Genomic DNA, 17,286 nt, shown 5'->3' with positions numbered 1-17,286 from the left:
ATACAGACTTATAATTAAATTTAACCGCATAAGAATTTTACCGTTTTTTTTTTAAATTTCGCGAAGATGATGAAAGAAATAATGAAGAGTTAATTTAATTTAATTTTTTTTGTATAAGTGTTTCAATGTTTAAAAGAAAAATTCCTTGTGTTATTTATTAATCTAATTAAAACTCTTTGTTCATAAACAAATTAGTGACCGTTTGATTACTTTTTTGATTGAAAATATGATTTTATTTTATTTTATTTTATAACCGTCGTTGAACAACCGACCCAATTTCATGGGTTTACGACTACTTACGTTCAACTCCGTAGCCTTGTAATTTTGAACCAATCCAGAAGACAAGGAAACTCCTAGATCAGTACCCCCAGAGGTTTGGATTTGTTGTGGGAACATGGAGGACTTTGAGACTCGACAGATTTAACGAGCATCAGTCACCATTTACTACACGGGGAGTCTTCGGCCGGCGAGGATCGAACTCACGACCTCTTGGATATGGGCCCAGCGCCCTACCGACCAGGCTACCCCGGCCCTATTGAAAATATGATTGTTCGAAATACATGTTCACCTACTTGAGCCGATTCTGCATGGAATGTTCGATAAGTTCTTCCACAGAATTTGTATCATAACATACGCGTAAAACAAAAAGCATAAAGGCATATAGTTTTATGAAATACTTAAAACTAGTACTTTTCAAGCAAAGCTTTTAAGAAAAACGTAAGAAATATTGCATTTCTTAAAAATATTAATGACGAAGAAAGTGATAGCATTCTTTCATGGCCTCTTGGAGAGGGGTTAATCCATTTCTAAAAAAAATTATTTTGTTCCGGAACAAAGGGACCAATCCCCAAAATATTCAATTATGGACATGGTCAATATATATTAAATACATACCAAACTTTGAGAAATTGGTGTCTAAATTTGAAAACGCATCGATAACAATGTTTTGGGAATCTTTTTCAAAAAGAGTAAACTTCCTTTGAGTTTCATAGAAAAGTGTGTCATAATTAGCGTTGAAGTCTATGAAAGAGTTATTTTGCCCAATCTCAAAACTATGCACAGGAACTAATATTATTGTAATCAGGAAGATCGTGCCCCTTTGCATACTACACTGAGAGAAAAAATACGATCTAAATTACTAAAATGTGGTAACATTTACCGTGTTTCTGGTTATATGGGAGTACTGAAAAGCTGGGTAGTTCTTACCGAAGCGCTTTGATAAGGATTTTGGTAAAATTAACAATAATGTTTTATAATACGTGTTTTATAAAACGTGTTTTATAAAACACGTATACGTAATACGTAATACGCGTTTTATATACGTAACAATAATGTTTTATAATACGTGATAAAATTTGATAAATGAGGCAAGATTTGATAATTTTATCATGATACCTTAGAGCATGACATAAAAACCATTTATTCGGTTAAATTTACTTTTACTTTTAGTATTTTTTACAAAATGTGTGGTAAAAAGAGCTATAATTTTGAAAACTGGAATTTTCGGTGAACCATTACCATATGAACTGAGAAATTATGATTTAAATACCGAATATTTTTGCCATACCATACAATACGGAAATTTTACCAGATTTTTTTTCCCTGTTTAAAAAATAGCCCAATATTGCTGTCGAGACAATCTGGCTTTCTGCCAAAAGAAAATGACCCCTCAAGTTCTCCAGATCTTAATTTATTGCTTCATTTAAAGTAGGGTATATACTTTTGAAACTGAATGAAATTAAATTCACCAATTTCAATTAATTTCTGTGTGCTATAGAGAGAGTATGGGAGTAAATTCCTATAAATACTGTGTGTGCTGCTGAAATTAGTTTGGAGAAAAGATCAGAACTTGTAAAAATATTAAAATACTTGAATCATACCAATTCACTTCTTATAATGATCAATACGAATAAAAGACAATATCATGAACATTATTTTAAAAGGATTTATTAATAATGTTTGTCTTTTTCAAAGTTACAAATGGTGAATCGAAAAGAACAAAACTCGAAATCATGCATAATTTTCAAAAAGAAAAAAAGAAAGAAATAATATCGAAGATGATTTTTCTCGTTATGTATGCATGCATATTTTAATACCAAAGAAGTTTTCTTCTTTTTTATTTAATTTTTTGCAAGTCATGCCTACTTTGATCTCACAAGTGATAAAAATCCACCAGACAAAAAAAAGTATTATAAAATCTTGATACCTAATAAATATTAGTTTCGATTTTTAAGACTTGGAATTCGAATATGTAATTTATTTTGATGCCACTCAAATAGCTTCTATGATTTTTACTCTCCAAAAATTATGTGCTGCATGTCAGAAAAAAAAGATTGTAGTTACTGTGATGTTCTGATAGCGCAATAGGAAGAGGTTGTTCTATATGTTAGTGATGATAGTACGACACATATTTCGTGTCTGTGAAGAATTTTATTTTCATAGGTTTTTTCTTTCCCTTTCTTTAAAAAAATTTTCTTTGGATTTCAGATTAAATTTGAGGAAATGAAAATATTAAATCCCATCAAGTTTCAATATTAGATACCAAGTTTTTTGCTCTGTTAACGATACAAACTATAAAACATTTCATTACATGCCAAACTATTCAAGATTGACAAGATCTATCTTTGATTGATAGATTAGACCCTGTTATTGATAGACTATCAGTGGCTAAGAGTGTTTAATTAAAGAAAACTTCCCTTCTAATTGTAACAGTTTGAAGAACTCATTACACTCTCAGACAGCAGTTTTATGTTGAGCCATATTATATGAGCATTGTTGCATATTGAACCATAAATATGCTTAAAATTAGCTACAACCTTAGTTACTGAATTAAATCGAACTATTTTTCGTACAAATTAAAACAATTTTATTGTGTAATCAAATTTAAGAAATACATTAACATGGTTCCCTTTAGCACCGTGTTATAATAAATGTGAACCTCATAATAGGTTTAACATGTTTAAAAATTTATAATACTGTATTGAGGATTCCTTAAATTGTTATGAAGAGATCTATAAATTTGTTACAACCCCTAAATATCCACTTTCTTTTTGGAAATGAAATTTGTAATGTGTAGAATCTATGAAAAAAAATAAAACTATGTTATTAAACATCAACAAATACGAAAAGATGTTTTTTTTCTGAAATTACTTCGTTTTAGCTAAATTATTTTCACCAGAAATGTTCAGAGATGCGATGAGATATGCCTTTAAGAAGTCTAGATATCATATGAATCATCCACACAAATTTCAAGAGACAATTCAAAAAATTTTATTTTCATTTCAAGCAGATTTTTACTTACGAAGGAATTAATATCAAAATTCAAAAGGATTAATATTTCTCTCTTTGTGTTAGAAGTCTGTATAATATCAACAGACAATCTATCAAAATTTATTTCAAATTGCAGAACAACAGACATTTATATTCGTAGAAACAACCTGTTTAATCACTAGCCATTTTATAGAATACGTAAATTCGATATTTTTTCGAAAACACATATAGCAAATTTAGAATAGTTTACATTGCTGCTATAAATTTACTAGTTGTTAAAATTAGCAGCAATATGAATTAATTATTTGTTTCCAAAATAGTTATCGATTATATTTAACATCTTATAATTTTTAATTGTGATTTCAAAGCATCTTTGAAATAAAATAATTCATTTTATAAGTAATTCAAAACGTAAAATATCTCTAAAGCATAGCAGAAAAGGCTAACTGACACCGGAAGGAAAACTGGTCCAAAAAGTTCACATTGATGTTATAAATTTACTAGTTGCTTAAAATTAACAGCAATATGAATTAATACTTTGTTTCCAAAATAGTTATCGATTCTATTCAACAGCTCTTAATTTTTAATTGTGATCTTCAAGCATCTTTGAAATAAAATCATTCATTTTATAAGTAATTCAAAACGTAAAATATCTCTAAAGCATAACAGAAAAGGCTAACTGACACCCGAAGGAAAACTGGTGCAAAAAGTTTACATTGATGTTATAAATTTACTAGTTGTTTAAAATTAACAGCAATATGAATTAATACTTTGTTTCCAAAATAGTTATCGATTCTATTCAACAGCTCTTAATTTTTAATTGTGATCTTAAAGCATCTTTGAAATAAAATCATTCATTTTATAAGTAATTCAAAACGTAAAATATCTCTAAAGCATAGCAGAAAAGGCTGACACCAGAAGGAAAACTGGTGCAAAAAAATTGCATTGCCGTTATAAATTTACTAGCAGCAATATGAATTAATACTTTGTTTCCATAATAGTTATCGATTTTATTCAACAGCTCTTAATTTTTAATTGTGATCTCAAAGCATTTTTGAAATAAAATAATTCATTTTATAAGTAATTCAAAATGTAAAATGACTCTAAAGCATAGCAGAAAAGGCTAACTGACACCCGAAGGGAGACTGGTGCAAAAAGAGGACTCATTGTTGGGAAGCGTGATTGCAAAGAAGCTTGGCCTAATATGCTTCGGATTACGGGAGCTGCCTCTGCCGATTACCCTCCGCATTCATTCGGGGATTTCACTTGTCTTTTCCCTACTCATTCCCCTATTCATCTAGACTGCTCGCTGTTCAGGCACAAAATTTAATGCTACACATTTTGAATCAAAGCTTCTTAGTTAATTATACAAGTACGTTACAAAACTGTCCGGTTGAAATGAGATTTCATAATTTGTTCGAAGAATAGAAATTAAATAAAAATGTATTAAATATCTCCGAGAGGTGAAGTCAGGATTTCATTTAGAATGGGATCTAGAAATTTTCAAATGCAAAGGAATGGAGGAAAATTTTGCAAGAAGCAAAAGAATTTAATAAAAACTTTCGTCGCTATTTTAAAATGAAAAGTTAAAAAAATGTTAGGAAAAAACAATTTCTTAGATTTTAGATTGTAAGAAAAACTATTTTTTTTTCAATTTATATAACAAAATGTCATATTTTTTAAATAATCTCTTCAGGGTTATGTAGTTTTTCTTTTTCAGATAAAAATGATCCTACCAGAGATTGTTCAGTAATAATCAAGTTCTTATAGTATTATGGTACAGAAAAAGGTATAGCAATTCAAATAACCATTGTTTGAGTTTGCCAAAATCCGAGAACAAGAAAAAAAATCAGCTAGTTAAAAAAAATAAGGACCAACACATGCACAAATCATGAAAGAATTACTACAACTTCCTTGAAAAGCCATCTTAACCAAAGATATTGTAGGTTCGCATTCAAATGCGGATGAATAAACTTAAGATAGGATTCTAACTATGCTTTTACATACAAAAGACCATGAATCAAGAGGTGCTACAAAGCTATGATGCTTAAAAACAGTACCATTGCAAATTGCTTCAATCTCTGAGGCAAGAAACGGAAAACTAAGGAACCATTGTAGAATATTTTGAAAAGAATATTATTGTAAAGAATGCGGTTTTCATTGGCATGTATTCAATGACTTGGTCATCATACATTTTTCATTTAAATATTTTTAATAATACTCGACACTTGACCAATAGAATGTGAAGAAAAAAATGTGTATAAAATGCAAAGAAATAAATGTAAATAAAAAATGCCATTGACTTTTGTCTAGCTTCCCAATACTTCTGAACGATAGAATTGAAAACTGTTAGTGCAGTACATTCGTCAATGCTCTGTGTCACTCCTAATTTTTCAAGAGTCATACAGAGTACTGGTGGGAGATTTCTTAGACCAATTTTAAAAGTCGGGTATTTAAACAATCGTATCCAGTGAAAAAACGTTATATAACGTTCAAATTTGCTGCAACCTTTATGTGGTGCTATGCTGTGGTGCTTATCGTACTTTTTACATGCAGTTTCATGATATTGTACTTTAACTTGAACGGAAGCAAGATTCAGTTTACCACCTTATTTAAGTTGCAGCACATTTCCTTGTTAATATGGTTCGAGATACCGCTATTATGGTAAAGCATTGAACTGATGTTTTTTGAGAGTGTGGAAATTTTCTATTTTCAATTAAATATACAAAACTGAAATTTAAAATTTTTTTTATTTTTTTATTTTCTAAAACTTACGATTTTGGTAATTCAAGTTCCTTAAAGTTCGTGGCAGTGAATAGTTTACCTCAAATTATCCATACTCTACAGTTTACAAACTATAACACACGCATATCTTTAAAAAGACTCAAAAGTATAGCGTGTTGAAAAAAAGAATAACTATAATCGGATTACGAATTTTGTGTACATTGTTTTTAAATATCATCTTATATGCATTCAGTAACAAAAATACTCTTGATGTATTGTAGGTGATTCCGTTAATAATACGTAGCTCCTTAAAAGAACTGTGTAAGGCTGCTAATTACAAGCTATATTTCAGAAAATTTATAAAACTGAATAAAAGAAAAAATAAATATCAAAAAAATCTTAAATAATCAAGTTGCGTTATCAAAATATATATTGCGTACTAAAAATATACTAAACATACTATACTTAAGTGTTTTCTACAGACAAAAAAGAATTCTACTTACTACTCCATAATAATCTATGGAGAATTATAAAAAACAATTTTTTTTATTAAGTAACTAATTTCTTAAGTAACAAATATTTTTTAATGTTTTTTTTTCTTTCGAATATTTTTTATTTTAAATTTTAAGTTTATAAGTATTTTTTCTTTTACTCTTACGTTTTTTCAATGTAAAAGTTTAAAAATTACTTAAACTATGGTAACTAGGTTCAGTAGAACAAATTTTAATTATTAAAATAAAACAAACTTGTTTATACCTTTATATACAAGTATATAAAGGTATTAATTAGAAACCTAATAAAAAAATTACGTTTGTATAATTTTCGATAGGTTAACAGGCAAAAAGTTGGGTTTTTTTAATGCTAGAATAGGACCCTTAACAGGTACATTAATTTTTATTAATGAAACAAATAATTTAGTTGTAAATACCAAACTGTAGCATTCTTAAAAATGTTCTAAAATATTTAATATTTTTTACCAGTAGTATTTATCATAAAAATGGTCTAATACTATCAATTATATTGTCTGCTGCTTTTTATTGTCTAGACTCGAGCTATGATTTTTTGAAAGATAAATCATGTGACATATTTTAACTATCATGTCACTTATCATAAGGTATAGCCACGTGATTTCTTTTACTTTCAATAACAAGGATTTGAATTTTCTTTATTTACCGATAGAAATATAATGTAAACAGACATCTGGCAAGAATATTAATCATTTACCTAGAAACAGCAGTGTGACATGTTTTCATGTTTACCATAACATTCTCTTTGTCATAAATATGTCACAGACGTTTCAAAGATTGAATCATTTCATACTCTTAAGATATTATGATGATAAAATCATAATTCATAAATTTTTACATTTTAAGGAGCTTGGAGGAATGTTTATTTATTATTTAATAAGTGCACACTAAACTAATAAAATGAGGTGTAACCATAATATTCGGTACAACTATTGTGAAACAAGTAGCAATCAATAAAATTACAGTAAGTACTCTAAAAGCAGGTACCTTTTTCCATTTCACCTAATATGAAACAAACTAATACGAAACTTATTTTATCTGCATTTTATGTTATTTTCAAGTCTTTATATGTATCTTTCGCTTGTTTTACTATGCTTATTACCACTCATTTCAATACGCAAATTATTTCTCCAAACTTCAATTACAATCAAAGTTTTGTACTCTTGTGGAGAAATAATACAGGGTGTTCCGTAAAAACCACCTTTAATATGTACTTTTAGAATCCTTTGCAAAAATATTAATTCTTTAAATTTTATTGAAAGCAAATTCTTTAAAATTTAATGAAAGCAAATTCTTTAAATTTTATTGAAAACAAAATGGAATTCACATCGTTTGTCTTAAATTATTATTTAACTGAGGAAAGCATGTACAAGCTTTCGAAATCTGACAAATAACACTGCAGGAAGGTGGGTGTAATAAACAATAAGGTTTGATTGAGGGAGGAAGCAGAAAGAAGAAAAAGATTATTTGAAACACGTTTAAGTTTCAACTACTAGTTACACTTGCTATGATGTTTATTACACCCTTCTTCCTCTGCTATAATTTGTCAAATTTTGATAACGTTTTCGCTTTCTCCTCGCTAAATATTAATTTGCGACCCTCAATGTGTATACTTCTTTCCATTTCATTTAAGTTAAGTATTCTAAATTATCCATTAAGCGCAGTCTTTTCTGAACACCCTGTATATTTCCTTTCATAATTTATCAAAAACAAAGCACTTCTGTTCTAAATCTTCCTTTAATCAAAATAAATTCTTTTTTGAAGTGATCCTCAACCTTAAGGGCGTTTTTTTTGGTTAGTTAGTACAAAATTTTGGATCTACTTTTATTCCTCAGGTATAACACCTCGCATCGATGATTTCGGTTTGTATTATTTAGATTTTTGGTGCACTTTTCCAAACGATTAATCTAATGCCATGTTTATGTTGCATTATATTTTGCCGTGATCGAATCGAATAACACGCTAAAAAGATTTTTTTGCCACTATTTTGTTACTGTTTTATGCAGATCTGAATGAAAACCGTCATTAAAACAGAAGCTACATTAATAAAATTCTGAAAGCTTTTAAATAAAACTTTAAAGAAAAGAAAAGCAGATGTGCGTTGATATGCATGAGAGTTAGTGTACAAAAGCGAAAAATGAAAAAACGGAATACCTGAATAATTTTTAACTAGCAATTGGAATATCGCGTACTATAATGTAATCTTAAAGGAAATGCATTCGGAAAAAAATGTAGATTCTTCGATATTATTTTCGAAGTAGGGAAAAATACATAAAAAATTTCCACTGTTTAATTGTAGTTTTAATACGAGTGGACAACTTTTGAATCCTAAGCACCCTTTTTACCGGTATTTTTTAAAAAGCTTTTTTCCAAACTACAACAATACTTTATACCTCTTAATAAAACTATAAATAAGAAGTTAAAATCGAATCACGTTTTTTATATTTACCCCCTATCTTATATAATCTGTAACACAGACTACATATTCTTAGATTTCGCGGCTTAAAATACGCATCAATTTCCTTTTTAAATAAATCCTAATCAGCATCATTTACTTAAATTACTATTTCAAAGCATGATAATGGTTTATTATATTTTTTCCACAAAATAAGCACATTCATTTTACTTCTCAAAAACTGCTTCTTTTTTTTAAAATCTTTTTTAAAATTGTTAATGCCTTTAAGGCCTTATTAATGTTAAGGCCTTTAAGGCCTTAATTGTTAATGCCTAATTGTTAATGCATAAAGGCATTAAAATTGTTAATGCCTTTAATGGACTGAAGTTACTGCATTATATTCACCATCTCTTATTGTATTTCACTTTTCATATTGTGCTGTAACTAGTGTCCAATAAAGTTGACATTGGAAATAAAATAAAAAATGCCTTTAAGGTTTTCACAATCATAATATAAAATATTATGCTAATAATGATATTATTTGCAAATACTTTCTGAGAATAATTTACTGGAAAGTTTTTCTACATATCTATTGTATGATAATAATTATGTGTATTCCACATTAAGATTAGAAATATCTATAAAATTCGATATCGATATAATTGCGATATCTGCATAATTCGGTAATTCGATATCTGTATAATATCTATATAATTGCCAGTGCGTACTACATATGAATTCTTTGAATTTTACGGTTAGGATCTTTGTTTCGTATAAGGAAGTTACCTAAAGCATCACTCACAAATTGCACTCAAAATTTGTATACAAATAGATTTCTAGGCTTGAAAATAATCTGCGAATTTTGTTTCATCTATTTCAAATTCTAATATAATAGGTTGCTTCAAACAGCAATTTTACTACAAATTTGACGCCAACATTTTCTAGACAGCAAGCGAAAAGCGATGTTGGCTGCATAAGGTTACTTTAACTTAAGTATATAATTTTTCGCTCTTTCTATAAAAAATAAGCTTACAAAAGTTTTCATGAAATACAAACTATTGTTTTAACAAAATTTACAAGCAAAAATTGTCTTCACAGGCTATATTTTATTTTAAGTTAATAAAAATACTTCTGTTTTAAATTGAAAAAAAAAAAACTATTTCTTAGCAAATGATTGCAAATGCATTTTCGTAATTGTTTTCCACTAGTATTAAAAGAATACATTTTAAATTTGAATTAACTATGACTAAGGTTTGTGTTGAAAACAAATATTATTTAAAAATTACCATTTTGGTTGTTATGAAACGAAGATCATCTATCGATTCATTGGAATAGATAATTTCTCGGCGTTGATTACGTATTTTTAAATTTTCATTTTAAAATGAATTTTAAAATGAATTTTACAACTTATTCAGTAAAAACCTGATGATTAGTTTCAAACATTTTCTTCGAAGTTTAAACTTTAAAAGTTTATATTTTAAAACCAAAGAGTAATGGAAAAAAGCCTATTCTTATAATCTTTGCAGACATAAACATTCATATTGATTGGCGTGTGACAGTTGGGGTATTTCCCTTATTAGTGTTGTATACATTCATGATTGGTATGAGAAACATATTAAAATTAGCTTCCAATTTTTAACAGCTAACAAATTATTGAAATTGAACTATTTATTCTTTAAATTTAAAAAAAAACTTCACGTACCGTATTACTTATTTTCAAAATCTTTGAACCGATTAAAAATATGCTATTTTTATCATACAATTCGATAAATGGGTTATTATCAGAATATTTTCTGCGATATCAAGATTAAGCTTTTACTTTTTATTAAAATTAGCTACATCAAAAGCATTTTTGGTATATAAATGGCCTTGAATAAGTGTATAAATCGTATACAGATAAGTATAAGTTCAAAAAACTAATCTTAATATAATTCTTATTGGAACCTTTAAATCAAAATTTGTATTGATGTTTTCTAAATTTAGAGATCTAAAGCCTTAAAAGGAAATTTAAGCTCTTTATGCACAATAAAAAAGAGTTGTCACAATTTTCTGAACTATTTTATCCTTTTTTTTTTCTTCATCAAAACCTCACCCACGCAGTTCATTTCAAAACTGGGAAATCTAGAAATCATATTCAAAATTGAAAGAGGAAAGCCATACTTACTATAGGTATCCGCGGGATGCTGATGGAGAAAAGGATGAGGATGATAGAGCGAAGAAGCTCAAGAGCAAACTCCGCCTTTTTCCTTGGAAAGGCTTTCTAGACGACCAATGAACAGAAAGCGTGGGACGTTCCAATACATTTAGGGAACAAAATAGTGCGTAGGTGAATGCGTAGAATCCTCAATCTTAAATATCACATATATTAATATAGGGGGCAAAGGAGAGGGGGTAAAGGATGCTGCGACAAAATCCCAGCGCCCAGACGCAACTTAGCCTCCTAAAAGTTCGCAATCTCTTCCAACCATGGACAGGAAAATCACCAAAGATATTGGAACCTTAAAATTTACCGGTGAGTTTACAATATTTCATTGGAAAACAATATAAAATTTGCTGCCGAAATGGAACTATTGCTCTAAAAAAAGGGAAACTAATTTAATTTGGTTTTAGAAACAACAAAATTAGTTTAGAATTTTCTTCTCTTGAAATAATTGTTTGTTAAAATTAATCAGTAGTCTGAAGTTTAATTTCCAAATTACGTGGTAATTTTTTCGTAATTTGTTAACATATAAATAAAGAAATATTGATACAACTATATTTTTTCAGTAGTTAAAAATTTATCAATTTGAAACAAAAACTAATTTTCTCAACAAAAAAAAAAAGAAATGAATAAATAAAACTGTTGTTAAAAATGAAATTGTTTTATGTGCTTTTTCTCTCTTAAATATTGATTATTTTTCAAGTTTTTGAATTTTTTACACTTAATAATCATGGAACTGATTTAATTGAATATCGAAATAAATTTGATAAATTCAAAATTTTAAAACTTTTCCCTTCAAAATCAAAAACGCTTAAACTAGTTTTACTAATTCATCTAATCTTAATAATGAATCTAAATTTCTCATAAGTAAGTTTAATCTAGGATGAGAATAGTAAAAAAAAAGCAGTAACAAAAACTAATTTTTTTAAGTTACTACTAAATATTCACAGCGAAAAATTAAGCCAAATAAAAATAATTAAAGTTTTTATCTTCCTCTAAGAAACTATAATTTTACTTTCAGCACTCTCTTGAAAATACTGACATTTTTATTTTTTGAAACTTCGTAGTCACGTGATCCTATAATTTTGTTCTTAACATACCTTAATACAGGATTTCTGTACTTTTATTTACTTGGAAATAATTTATTTTTGTAACATACAGTATCCATTGGTTTTAAAAGTTTAAAAGTTAAAAAATTTTCCAATTTTATCGGTTTCCAGGAAGGATGTCCTTCAAATAACCTTCAAATGGGTGGTAACGGTACCGAGAGTTTAGTTCAGTTTCCGAGAGTGAACTTATTGTTTCATTTGATTGAATTGAACTGATGATAAAAACTTTTTATATTTTTCTTACTTTTTTGAAATGATTGAACAATCATTTTCAAATAAAAATAGCAAAAAAAATTAAGCACTAATGTACACACACCTAAATAAAAACAAAAAGATACTTTTAAAAAATAACAATGGGAAAAAAGGTACTTATAATATAATAGATAGAAATAATTCGCAATAATTTGATAGATGTTTGAAAAATCACTGATTTCTGAACAAATTAAATTTACGTGTAATTGCATTTGAAACTTTTAAAAATAATTTCATATTGAAATTTCTAATTAAAAACATTTTCTAACATAATGAATTATCTAAAACTGTTGTATAACAAATGAAGTTTTTTTGTTTTATTCAAGTTAAAGAACTTGTTCTCGTTTTTATTTCTCTTTGTAAATAAAAGATTTAAATAAGATATTAATATCATACAATTGAAAAAATTGTTATCAAAATTAATGAATAATTACCTTGTTCTTAAAATATGTTCTCTGTATGATAAATTCTCCTATTATAAATATAATAAAGTAATATTTAGTTCTTTTAAATATTTCGAAATATTATTCAATTTTTTTAGATATTTTGAAAAAGAAAAAGGCAGTCGATTAATGCTATTACAAGAAAAAAAAAATTTTTACTTTACTTACGAAAAAGAGTTGCACAGCGAAACTTTTTGAGATCTGTTTTTACATAAGAGCTTTTCTTCTTTTTTTTATTTAAACAATTAAAAACTGTTTAAATAAAAAAATTAAAGATTAAAAAAAAAGCTCTTTTGTAAAAACAGATCACAAAAAGTACATAAGAGCTACATAAAATTACATAAGATTGCATAGAGTACATAACATAGATTACAAAGAGTACATAAGATTACATAAGAGCTTGCATTTCAATTTTTAATACAAATTTATCATTATACTGTTTAAAAATGTTCTAGTTTCTAACTAATCTAATCAATTAATAAATTAATTTGTATTTTTCTACTGTGGTAATATTGAAAACATTTTCTTGTGGTAATATTGAAAAACATTTAAATATAGCAAATATGAATATGAATATTTCGAAAAAATATTCTTTATTAATTATTGAAAGACATTAAAAAGTAATACCATTTAATATAGTGAAATTTTTTCTAATACAAATCCAATATCAATTAACTACATAATAAAAAAAATTCTAAATAAATAAATGAAATGATCAATTTGTTATACTAGAAATCGCGGCCCACAAAGTGTTGTAATCCAGTCACAAATGAGCGCCTTAGTTAATCCTTAATTGTAAAGCCGATTAACGGTGAAGAGATTATTAATGCTTGAGAGAACATTTGAGATCGAAATCCTTTGTTTTCTTTTATCCTTCTCAAGTACTAGAAGTGATGATAGTTAATCTCTTTAAGCTATTTACGCTTAATTTTAAGAATAAAGTTAACTAAATAGTTTCATTAAAATGGCGACAAATTTATTAAGTATTTACAATAAGGAAATTTTTGGTATTGCTTATGAAAATAAATCAGAACAAAAAATTAATTTTATTGACATTTTTTTAAAAGAGAACCTGCATTTGTGGAATTTATATTGAATAAATAAATTTAAGATTAAATCAAATTTATTTAACATAAGACTTTTGACAAAATATAAAGTAAAAAAGGAAAGATAAAATTATAAAGATATCTAGAGAATCAAGGTATAACTAAATTATCAAACCGTTTCATTTTTCTAAAAGCACATATATTTATGTAAAATACTAGTAAAAGATTATGCTGCAAAAGAGCTATTGTTGTGATTTTCAATGTAAAATGTTATTAGATTTAATTAAAAGAACTCAAAAATATTCTAATTGTTTAAAATACGTTCTTTTCCTTTTTTACATTTGGTTCCTTAACCGAAAAATTATAAGATACTTGTTGGCAAATATATATATGACTTTTACATAGCTCAATAGAACTAAAAGTGTTTCTAGTCTAAAATTTCAAGTACGAATTCACAGAATTAAAAATTTAAAGTATCAAATAAATAAATTAGTTTTTTATAAACTTTTTAATTAGTTAGACTTGACCTAAAAAATTTAAATTATCTTATTTACACTACTTTTTCCCTTACACGGAATCATATTTCAACTAAGCCATAACTTTATATACTACCTAACTTTATTTAACAGTTATCATAAATAAACTATTTAACATTATTAACTATTAATATTGTAATATAAACTATTTAACATTTCACAGTGTTTCAAAGTACTTTTATACACAAAATAAAATAATAGACTTACAGTGTTCTAAAATTCATATTGTTTACGTATTTTTAAATACAAATTTGATGTTAACAAATAATTATAGGCTTATAATAGGTTTCATATTTTTAAAAAGTTTTATTTTCATTATTAAGTCCGGTAAAATTAAGACAGACTTCAGAAAAAAAGAAATAATGAATAACTGCTTGTTTCTTTTTTGTTCAAAGTGTCTTACTTTAAGAAAAAGGAACTATTATTTTGCTTTCTTTGTAATTTTTATATTATTAGGCGCTTCTCAAAAAGTGGGAAAAATAACGTCAGCATCAGCTAATTCTGAACTTTACACTGAAATAAAAAAGTGTGGTCAAAACTATTGGAATATAATATTTACAGTATTTCTGTCGCAATGAGAATACCAAAAAGCTGAATAATTTTTACTGAAGAGGTCTTGTAATAATTTTACTAAATTAATAATAGAATACCGTTTCTGAATGTCTGATAAAATTTGGTAATTGTGATAAAACTTGGTACCTTAGAACATGGCATAAAATACATTTATTCGGTTACATTTATTTTTCAGTTTTGTATTTCTTTACTAAATATATGGTAATAAGATCTATAATTTCGAAAATCAGAACTTTCAGGTAAACCGTTACCATATAGACAGAAAAATTAGGAAATAAATAGTTTAAATACACTATATTTTTGCTTTTATTACCAGAATTACGTTTTTTTTAAACCAGAAATGCCATACCATAGAGTACGGTAATTTTGCAAGAATTTTTTCGCCATGTATTAATATTTATATTATATCATTAAATATTCACTACAAAAGCAATTTACTACTTATTGAATTTTGAGACATCTGATAATCTAAAACTATAAATTTATGGGTAAAACTATTGGCATTCTATAGGTCACACGATTTAAATAATCCTACATTTTAAGTGTAAGAAAGGATACTTTGGTGTAGAAATATATTATAAAAACATATGAAAATGCTTTTAAAATTATTTTAAAGATTGAAAAAAAGTGTAAATTACTTATTTCAATCTATTTTCGGTTAATAATGTGGTTTCTTAAAGATGCATCAAAGTACTTAATTGTTTTTTCCAAAACTCTTTCACACAATACGTAATATAACTTATCTGTTGTATTTCGTTTTTGAGGATAATATCAAGTAACCGTTCTTTTAAAATTTAACTCTTATTTTTATTTGTAAACACTATTCAGAAATTTTTTTTGCTGTTGTTGTTACATAGATTTTAAAAAAATCATAAATGTTCGAAATTGGCCTGTTTGGTTGAGAAAAAAATACTTTCTTAAGATATTTATAACAAACTTTTGCAATAATTTATCTTAACTTCTGATAACAATTAAGTTTATATTTAATTCATTGTAAAAAAGTTTGGAGTAAATTTATAATTATAAGGTTTGAAGTTTCTGCATTAAATCATACAGAAGTAAATCTACTGTTTAGGTTACTTCATAACATATTTTATTTTTATCAACAAAAAAAAATTAATATTGAAAAAATGGCTTAAAATATCTATATTTTTTTAAAACTTTTATTTTAAAAGCTTTTTTCTTAACCAACAGCAATATTTCATCAATGATTGCATCAAAGATTCTCCTAATACCCTCTAAAATTTGCATCTTACCATTTAAATTAAACCAGGTATGCTTAATTTAAATGGTAAAATGCAAATGAAAGTAGTTCAAGAAAAAACACAATTTTTAATTCAACGAAATTTGTAATTGTTAAGTATTTGAAGTATTTGAAAAAGCTTATTTTTAAAGTTATAATAGTTCTTTAAACATTTTTAAAATTACACAACTTTAATGCTTAAAATTTAGTCGCTATGTTTAAAGATATGCAGAGAATAAAATGGAACAAAATATAAATCAATTACTTAATAAATGAATTAAAATAAAACCGCTTATATAATTCACTGTAGGTTAACATGCAAGGAATAGAGCCCTTTTCTAACTGAAGAGGAGCCTTAAAGGAAAAAAAAATTAAGTAAGACTTTTGTTTTTGAATGCTGTAACAAAGGTATACTTGTTTTAAACTATGCAAAAATTGAAAAGAATAAGAGTTCTGATCTCAGAAAAAAAACCTAAATGCTTTTTTCAGCTCATTTAGCATTATTTATAAATTAATACTTCTTAAAATCACATCAAATTGCATTAAACTGAACTCTGCGCGTTTAGCTAAACTCTGTAGAAATTCATTCCTTTTTTTTAAACATTTCCTTAAATGAATAAATATGAACGAATCAACTGTTCGGAATTCTTTAATCATTTAAAAATGAGACTCGACAGCTACAAAATATCAACCGTTGCCAAATAATACGTTTATATGTATTGAAATTTGAAATTTAAATCGTAAAATTTAAACTTTTCTACAACCAAAATAGCAAAATTTTTAAATTTGAACTTAAGAATTTGGATAGTGAAATTCATACTTTTCTTAAACCATAATAGTGAACTCTTTTAAATTTATACAGAAAATTCTCATTTTTCAACAACCAAAATTTTTAATTAAAACTTCTATACTTTTAAATTTAAGAAGTAAAACGATGCTTTTCTATAATCAAAATGGTAATACTTTTA

General features: G+C 26.6%; 1 protein-coding gene and 1 long non-coding RNA gene across 2 annotated transcripts in view; one reads left to right on the top strand and one right to left on the bottom strand.

Moving 5' to 3' along the window:
* LOC122269691 (uncharacterized) overlaps positions 1–17,286 on the bottom strand; it is a 45,976-nt gene that overhangs the window by 13,147 nt on the left and 15,543 nt on the right. The gene's annotated exons all lie outside the window — the stretch shown is intronic.
* The window catches only part of LOC107447908 (glutamate decarboxylase), a 67,997-nt gene continuing 61,990 nt past the window's right edge, over positions 11,280–17,286 (top strand). Inside the window, exon 1 of the mRNA XM_016062948.4 lies at positions 11,280–11,428. Within this exon, the coding sequence (XP_015918434.1) occupies positions 11,383–11,428 (46 nt within the window). The 5' untranslated portion in view covers positions 11,280–11,382. The remainder of the gene's footprint in view (positions 11,429–17,286) is intronic.

This window comes from Parasteatoda tepidariorum, chromosome X1, assembly GCF_043381705.1.
Source record: "Parasteatoda tepidariorum isolate YZ-2023 chromosome X1, CAS_Ptep_4.0, whole genome shotgun sequence".
NCBI classification, from domain to species: domain Eukaryota; kingdom Metazoa; phylum Arthropoda; class Arachnida; order Araneae; family Theridiidae; genus Parasteatoda; species Parasteatoda tepidariorum.
The sequence above is the reverse complement of the archived record's forward strand: the minus strand, read 5'-3'. Positions and strand labels throughout refer to the sequence as shown.